This window comes from Molothrus aeneus, chromosome 15, assembly GCF_037042795.1.
Source record: "Molothrus aeneus isolate 106 chromosome 15, BPBGC_Maene_1.0, whole genome shotgun sequence".
Classification (NCBI taxonomy): domain Eukaryota; kingdom Metazoa; phylum Chordata; class Aves; order Passeriformes; family Icteridae; genus Molothrus; species Molothrus aeneus.
In genome coordinates this window covers 3,433,170-3,441,948 of record NC_089660.1, presented here as the reverse complement: position 1 = coordinate 3,441,948, position 8,779 = coordinate 3,433,170, and the positions used below count along the sequence as shown (strand labels likewise).

At 48.5% G+C, this 8,779-nt stretch overlaps 1 protein-coding gene across 1 annotated transcript; it reads left to right on the top strand.

Moving 5' to 3' along the window:
- The first annotated feature begins 218 nt into the window (after positions 1 to 218).
- On the top strand, positions 219 to 8,754 carry KIF20A (kinesin family member 20A). Its single transcript, XM_066560424.1, has 18 exons — positions 219 to 374; positions 798 to 887; positions 1,007 to 1,126; positions 1,575 to 1,713; positions 1,809 to 1,996; positions 2,086 to 2,230; positions 2,959 to 3,159; positions 3,382 to 3,493; positions 3,591 to 3,662; positions 4,176 to 4,319; positions 4,396 to 4,561; positions 4,812 to 4,976; positions 5,533 to 5,672; positions 5,773 to 5,875; positions 6,528 to 6,735; positions 7,120 to 7,211; positions 7,474 to 7,611; positions 8,445 to 8,754. The coding sequence occupies exons 1-18, from the start codon at positions 219 to 221 to the stop codon at positions 8,715 to 8,717; spliced, it is 2,652 nt and encodes an 883-aa protein (XP_066416521.1). The 3' UTR covers positions 8,718 to 8,754.
- The last annotated feature ends 25 nt before the right edge of the window (positions 8,755 to 8,779 follow it).

Here is an 8,779-nt window from a genome sequence, read left to right as displayed (position 1 = left end):
GGAGTCCTGGGTGGTGTCTGTGTGTGCATGGGCTGTGTCCGGGGTCCTGTGAGGTTTCCCCGTGTGCAGGGGGTGCGTATGTGGTGTGCCCATTGCAGTGTGTGTAGGGAGGGATCCACGTGGGGATCCGTGTTTGTGGGGACCGATGGATGTGCAGGGGTTGCTGTAACATCACCTTGTCCCGTTCCCCTTTTTCCCCAGGAGCCGTGTGAGGCACCATGGCACAAGCACTCGCCTCCCCAGGGCTGTTTTCTGACGATGAGGCTGCAGCCTCCCCTGTGCTCGAGTCCACAGCAGCGGGCTTTGGGGCTGACCTGCGCAAGGACCTGCTGCCGGAGTTCTCTGCCATCTCCCCAAACCTCGAGGGCTCTCAGGTCAGCTTGGAGCCCTTCTGTCACAGACAGGGCAGCGTTTTCACTTGTGGCTGCTGTTCTCTGTACAAAGGTGGTGGGATGTAGAAATAACAGAGACAGAAGAGGCAGCAACTGGGGGGAGCAGTTCCTGGGAAAGCAGTGGGCAGCAAGTGCCTCTTGGGGTGATGCTTGGTTTGGGTGTTAGGCCTTTGGCTTCTTGGTCTGATCCATTAGATAAACAAAAAAAATAATGCTGGTGTGCTTGGGAATGCCTAAGAAAGCTTCTGGCATTGTTGGTGATTTTGGGACCAGAGAAATTCCTCAGCACTTGCAGCGTAGCCAACATGTGTGCTCCATATTGTGGTTCCTGTTAAGTGTTCCCATGGGGGGGTGGTGTGTGCTGCCTCTCTGGCTGCCATATTTAACTTGTGCTGATTCTTGCAGGCTGTGGCTGAAGACAATAATGGAAAATTAAAGGTTTACCTCAGAGTTCGACCTCTGAAATCTACAGAAGTAGAAAAGGGGGAAGACCAGGTGAGACACTGAATGAAGCAGAGTCTGAGCTGGCTGTGTGCCTGCTGGGAGATGCTGCTGTCCTTCACTGTCTATCCTTCTGTAAGCCACTGCAATGATGGATTTTATGTGTTCTTTAGGGCTGTGTCTGTATTGAGAACTCAGAAAGCCTTATTCTGAAAGCTCCAAAGAATTCCTTCACCATGCGGAGCACGGAGCGAGGAGTGGGACAAGCAGTGCACAGATTCTCCTTCACCAGGGTAGGTAGCTGGGACAAACAACCCATCTGGAAGTGATTTAAGCTTAAACCAGCCCTGCAGCTTGAAAAGCTGCCTTATTCACATCCACTGACCCCAGGGCACTGCCTGAACTCTTCAGTCTCATGCAATCAGGTTACTTCAGGTTTTAGTTGCTACTTTATTAGTTTTTTTTATTTTAAGCTGTTTCTGACAACTCTTTTTTGGCAGCAAATGGCAAACTCCTGTTCATGAGGCTCTAAGCAGACTAGGGGCTGCAGTGATATGAGATGTTGTTGGATTAAACAAATGAGCAGCTTGTTTTTGTAGGGAGCTCAGCTGGAATTGCTGGTGGGTCTCTTGCTCATGGCTAGTGCAGGGAACAAAGGACCATGTAATATCACTTGAGCAACCATCAGCAAAGGCTAGGGAAGATCTACATGAAGCCATTTTTTCTATGTCTTGTTTGCAGATTTTTGGACCAGAGGTGGGTCAGAAATTGTTCTTTGATGAGACAATGAAGCAGGTGGTAAAGGATGTGCTGAGTGGGCAGAACTGTCTGGTTTACACCTATGGCATCACCAATTCAGGGAAGACTCACACGATTCAGGGTAAGGAAAGCACCCGGTGTTGTGGGGCCTGTTGAAGGAATTGTTTTCTGTCTTCTGCCTCTGAATCCTCAGTTTTGCTGCTGTTCTTGCTGCAGGCACTGCCCAAGATGGGGGGATTCTGCCTCGCTCCTTGGCAACCATCTTCCACAGTGTGGGGGACCGGCTGTACCAGGCCATGGACCTGAAGCCTGCCCTCTCCAACGAGGTGACCTGGCTGGACAGCAGGCAGGTGCGCCAGGAGGAGACCAAGAAGCAGATGATGCTGCAGAGGGGACTCTGGGAGGTAAGCACGGGGCCTCTGGGGGTTCAACAGCAAGAGGAAAGGGGTGGTGTCACGCTACCTGCATGCTCCTGTTCCTTGTTTCCTTCAAGGAGGAGCTGCTGACGCCGCTGAAGAGGAGTCACAGTGCTGAATCTCAGCTCCAGGCCACCACCAGTGGCAGCTTTGACAGTGGAGTTGCTGGGCTGTCTTCATCCAGCCAGCTCACCAACCGTTCAGACCTCAGCCAGACAGAAGGTATTTCTGGAAGCCTGTTGTGTAATACCTGCTGCTTTTTGCTGGAGGATGGGGGAAGAAAAGGGTGATGGCTGTTTGGATGCTGTGTTCTGGGTAAAGGAGAAAAGGTGCTGTAGCCTCAGATTTTCCCTTTGAAAGATGCCACGTTAGAAAAACTCTTCGTATGTTTTGCCAGTATCAGAAGAATTTGCCACTCCATAATAACGAAGCCTTGTGAAATGAAAAATTGCTTGACATTCACTCACTTCATTCAAGGAATGTGGTTATTGAGCAGCTGATTGCTGTGAGATGGGGATTGCTGGGAAGCAGGATGCCAAAGTGGCAGGCTGCACTGAGCACTTGTGCTCTGACTATCAAACCCAGGAACTACCAGCTACTCAGGTATCCAGAAGCATGGAGTGATTGAGCTAACAAGGACTAAAACTTCAGTTATGCTGGAAAGAATTAATGTTTGAGATATCCTGCAATTCTAGAATCAAAAAAATTGAGTATGTAAAAGTCCTTACACAGAGCAGGTGATCCTGTCAAAAGAAACTTTAGGCTGTCTCACTGGGGACAGGCATTAGAATAGATGCAAATGGGAGGAAGTAAATAAAAGGATTTGTGTCTGGGGTGGTTTTGCTTGCTGATGGAAGTATCTTGCTCTAGCCCTAAACCATTCTGTTGGATCCACGAAAAGCTGCAGTCACGATTTGTTTTCCTTCCTTTTTTTCTCTTTTTTTCCTCAGAACTGGGCCCTTGCTGGTCTGACTTGGATCGCATTTCACTCAGCAGCCCAGAAGATGTGCAGTTCTCCATCTGGGTCTCTTTCTTTGAGATCTACAACGAGTTAATCTATGACCTGTTAGAACCAGCTCTACCTGGGCAGAACCGCAAGCGGCAAACGCTGCGGCTCTGCGAGGACCAGACTGGCAACCCCTATGTGAAAGGTGGGTTTGCCTGCTGGAGAGGTTTGGTGGCCTGATGTTTAGGGTGGGTGGCTTAGCAGTGATGTGCTGGAGAGCCCCACAGAGAGCTCTGATGTTGGGATCTACAGGATTGCCAAATTTGTTGATGTCAAGAACATGCAATGGTGAGGTTGGGGCTGAGGTAAGTTTTCTGCCAGTCTCCCAACAGCTGTGCCCAATCAATCCCCAATGCTTGCTTTCCAGATCTGAACTGGATCAATGTCCGGGATGCAGATGAGGCCTGGAAGCTCCTGAAATTGGGTCGGAAAAACCAGAGTTTTGCAAGCACGCACATGAACCAGAACTCCAGTCGCAGGTCTGAAGGGAGAGGGATCGTTTAGGCAGAAATACAATTCTGAGGGGCTTTTAAAATTTGCTTTTTTTTTTTTAAATATTTGAATGTTTCTTTACAGTCACAGTGTGTTCTCCATTCGCATTCTGCACTTGCAAAGAGGTGGCAGTGAAGTTGTTCCAAAAATCAGCGAGTAAGTTTCATGGTTTTTTAGGATTTGGGTGTAATCTCAACTGTTTTGTCTCTTTAGTTGAGGGCCTGGGGTATGGGAAGTATCTTGATGATGGTGTTGTTGAAAGTATACTTGGAAGGAATAAATGTTAAGTCTTAGAACTGACAGGAGTTTGAGGAGTACTGCAAGGTACAACTTGAGGTAGTTCTCAGGCTTTTTGAGTGAAGGTAAATGTGAGCATCCTTACCCTTTGCAGCAGGGCTGATTTGAGTGCTGCTGGTGCCTGTCCCTGGGATGTATTTATCTGGAAAGTGGCTGTTTTGAGGACTGGCAAAGGATCTCTGAAGCTGACACTTCAAAGATTATTTTACACTTAAGGCAGGCCGTTCTGTCCATCAACAGCCCAGGCACCCAAAAGAATGGTCTGTGTCCTTATGGGGAAGCTGGGAAGGTGACTGCAGGGTATCTGAAGTGTAAACTGATATGGCAGGACAAAGCCTGTAAGAGATGTGAATATGACTGTGTTTCCCTCAGGCTGTCCCTGTGTGACCTGGCGGGCTCCGAGCGCTGCAAGGACCAGAGGAGCGGGGAGCGAATGAAGGAAGCCAACAACATCAACACCTCCCTGCACACCCTGGGCCGCTGCATCGCCGCCCTCCGCCAGAACCAGCAGGCCAGGTGAGCATCCATACCTCCAGAGCGAGGGTGTGGGGTTTATATTTGCTTTCCCAGCTCACTGGTGTCTCTCCCACAGGACAAAGCAGGCGGTGGTTCCGTTCCGGGACAGCAAACTGACCCGCGTGTTCCAGGGCTTCTTCACCGGGCGCGGGCGCTCCTGCATGATTGTCAACATCAACCAGTGTGCTTCCACCTATGATGAGACTCTGCACGTAGCCAAGTTCTCAGCCATTGCCAGCCAGGTGAGTAACACACACCAGGATCATGGCATGGTCAGGGTGGCTTGGGTTTCTCTTGCTTCTGTGGGACTTAGTCCCTTCCCACCACAAGGGGAAGGAGCATGCTTGTACCTCGTCTCTACGCTTCTCCAGTGGTTATTGCATCCAGCTAAACTGAAATGGCTGACAGGTTGCAGAGAGGGGCTGGCTGTGTTTAAAGACTACACAACTTCCAGGCTTTGCAGATTGATAATGGTGGTCTATTCCCCTTTAGCTTGTTCAGGCACCTCCCACAAAGCTGGGACTTCCATCCTTAAAATCCATCATCAAAGAACACAGCAGGCGAATCAGCCAGGGTCCAGAGGCAGAGCCAGAGGAAGATGTGGAATCAGAAGAAGACACTGAGGATGAGGGAGATGTCTCTATGTATGAGAAGAAGGTGGGTTGTGATTTGTTTTACAGCCTTTATGTGGATGCAAGGTCAAGAACATGACTGTTAGCTTTGGCCTGGGGAGCTGGGATTGGAGCTCAGAGAGAGCCAAGAGAGATGACACAGAACCCCAGAAGTTTATAGAACCCAGGAAATTGGGAATCCTTGACAAAAACATTCTGCAGTTGGTCTAAATTGGACACACATGCTGAATTTGAAAGCACTTTGTCATCTGTGCAATAGTGGCAGTAATAGTGCAGGTGCAGACCTGTAATTCCTTCTCTGCAAGGGACATCTAGAAAACATGCAGAACAAGAATCTAAATGGGAAAAAAATAATCAAACTTCCTAGATGAAGCAAGCAGTGAGGATAGCTGAACGCTCAAGATGAAGTCAACCCTACAGGCACTCAAGCTGTCATGTAGCAAGGTAGCAAACCCTGGCAACTTTTCTTTCCAAGTGACTAAACCCTTAAATCTAGATCCCTGCAGACATGGCATCACTTAGTTTACTGCAGGTCTGAACTCTGTAGTGCAGTGTGGGCAGCAGAGCTGTGTCTCTTGCAGGACCTGCTGCGCGCGGTCGAGGCTGCACGGGAGCTGCTGGTGCAGGAGCGGCAGAAGAAGCTGCAGCTCGAGATGCGCCTGCGCGAGGAGATCTGCAACGAGATGCTGGAGCACATGCAACAGAAGGAGCAGTGGTGGAGGTACAGCCTGTGCTGCTCTCCCTCCCTCCCTCTGCTCAGGATGAGCTGCAGCACCCAGAACTGCCAGGTCCTGACATGGGGTTGGTTGTTCTCTTTGTAGCCAGCACGTGGATGCTCAGAGAGAGCAGCTGGAGGAACTGTATGAGGGCAAAATGAACATCCTGAAGGAGTTACTGACTGACCACTACCAGGAGGAGATGCAGGTTTGTTCAGGGCAATCAGGAAAGCAGCAGTGGGTTGGGAAGGGACTCTGGGTACTTGAGTCCAGGAAGATCTTTATGCAAAATGAAAAGAAAGATTTTGCTCTCTGAGGTATTTTTGGTGATATTATTTCATCCCTTGATCCACAATTTTTGCTTCTTGTCTCCTACTTTATGTAGCCCACTAGGCTTCCTAATTTTGAACAGTCAATCTGGAAACTAATGTACAACCATCCTGATTTGTCCATTTGTTCAACATGAGTCTCTCTCCTCTTAACTCTTTCCACTAGTGGCTGGATTTGGGCTCTTCAGATTCACACAAGCTGCGTAAATTTCTCTTCTTGCTCTCAGTTATGATGATAGATGTGGACCTGTCCATATTTTCATGCCTACAGCATTTGAGTGACCTCTGGGACTACTCGCAGACTACTCTGAAGATGCCAAATCCTAAAGCAATCCCTCTTTAGAGCCTGTAAAAAAGTGGTTTAGGCTCCCAGGAAGTGGGTTTGCTGTACTCACTTAAAAGTAACCTTAAAGGCTGGGTTCAATTTGTGAAGTGTGGGATTGAAAAATTCTGCAGGAATAAAGACACAGAATGTTTCAGACAAGTTGTGCTACAAAAATCTTGACTCTCTGAACAAACTTCCTTCCTCAGGAGCGTGATGAGGAGATTTCTGAGCTCAAAGCTGCTCTGAAGGACACCAAACAAAAGCTGGAGAGCGTGGAAGCCAAGCAAAAGGACTCAGAGCAGAGTGTACGCCGATCCAAACGAGCGACCACCTCGTCTGCTCTGCAGCAGGAGCTGGCAGACACCAAAGCCAGGCTGGAGCAGTGTCAAAAGGAGCTGAATTCCACAAGTGCAGGTACAGCAGCAATGCTGTACAGGTTCTGAACCCTGCTGAGAGCTCCCTGTGCAGGGTTAGAGACTTGCTTCAGGGTACATTGGATTTAGGCACCCTCAAAACATTATTTGACTTGTAGGTGTCAGGAATAATGTGCTGGATGGGCAGTTTCACTTCATTTTCACAGGAAAATGGACTTTAGCACAGGATAATCTTTCCATTCAAATTCTTAAGCCCCTTTGTCTAAATGAATGGGAGAAGCCTGGAATGTTTGTGCCTTTCTGCACAAACTCAAAAGCTCTTTCCAGCTTGCCTGTGGCAGCTTGTCTCAAGGGAAGTCCTGAATTTCAGGATTCTGAAAGCTGATCAATGTCCTGTTGCTCACTACTTTTTGTCTGTTCCTAGAGTTGCACAAGTACCAGAAATTAGTGGAGCCACCTCCCTCTGCCAAACCCATGACTATGGATGTGGACAGGAAGCTGGAGGATGGACAAAAGGTAACTCCAGTTCTGTGTTACAGAAAAGAACATTTGCAGGGCAAAGTGGCTGCTAGCTTAAACAGAGTTCGGGGCTGCTGTTTCCAGGTTTTTAAATAAATGAAATGGGTTTGTTGAACTTACAGGAGTTGTTGAAGGTTGTAGTATCTGATCACTCAGATGGGGATCCTCCCTCAGTGCTGCATGCCTGAATTACCTTGGAGTGACTTTGTTTGCAGAGCAGTGCCAAAACCAGCTGTTGCATTAAACCCCTCTCTTCTAGAACATCAGACTGCTGCGTTCAGAGCTACACAAAATTGGGGAGTCTCTGCAGTCTGCAGAGCGAGCGTGCTGCCACAGCACAGGGGCAGGGAAGCTGCGAGAAGCCCTGGGCATGTGCGATGACATCCTGGCAAGACAGGTGATGTGTCTGCTTTGGTGTGGGTTGCATGGGGGAGAGGGCTCCAATCTGTGTGCTTGGCCATAATCAGAGCAACAAAGTTCTTGCTGCTGCAAATAAAAATTTATTTGCTAATACATATTTTGTGAAGGGAGCTCTATGGCTGATTTTTTTCAATGGTGGAGTTAGTTGTGTATTTACCCCTCCACAGGAGACCCAAATTGTTCCTGTTCAGTTCACTGGCAGCCTGCACTTAAAGTAGGAGAATTCAGAGTTCTCATTTCCTTATCCACTCCATCACAGTTGCTATGGCAGCATATTTGCAGCAGGATGGAGTCAGCTTTGTCCCACCCTTACTGTTCCTATGTGTTACTGAACTGCTACGCTGTTCACAGTAGAAGCTTTTATGCATGGTCTTATTTAGCAGAACAGTTAGTGAATTTTGGCACAAGGTTGTTTATCCTCCTCAGTTCACAGTAACTGGGGAGTTAAGACAACTTCTCATTGTACCTGATGGGAGCCTACAAGAAAGCTGGAGAGGGACTTTTTGTACAAGACCAGGGGGAATAGCTTCACACTGAGGTTTAGATTAGATATTAGGAAAAAATACTGTAAGGATGCTGAAGCACTGAAAACACATTTCCTAGAGAAGTTGTGGCTGCTTCATCCCTGGAAGTGTTTTAAGGCCGGGTTGGACAGGGCTTGGAGCAAGCTGGTCTAGTAAAAGCTGTCCCTGTCCACAACAGAGAACAAGAGGGTCTTTAAGGTCTGCTCCAACTCGCAATGAGCTTTTCTTTCTATGATTTGATATTTTTATATTTTTTTAATATTTATATATCTTGCCTTGCCTTCAGGACCAGACCCTGGCAGAGCTGCAGAACAACATGATGCTGGTGAAGCTGGACCTGCGCAAGAAGGCAGCCTGCATTGCTGAGCAGTACCACACGGTGCAGAGGCTGCAGGCGCCGCCAACCTCCGCCCTCAAGAAACGCTTCTGTGCCAACAGGGAGAACCTGCAGCCCAATCAGCCCCCTGGCAAAAAGCCCTTCCTGCACAACATCCTGACACGTTCAGCCACCCGTCCTGTGGCTACCAGAGGCTGGCAACTTCGTTCAGTTGCTCTATGACTTTTGAAAAGGAGGTCCCTGCCCCGCTATTACTGGAACAGGTGGCAAATCCAATATAATAG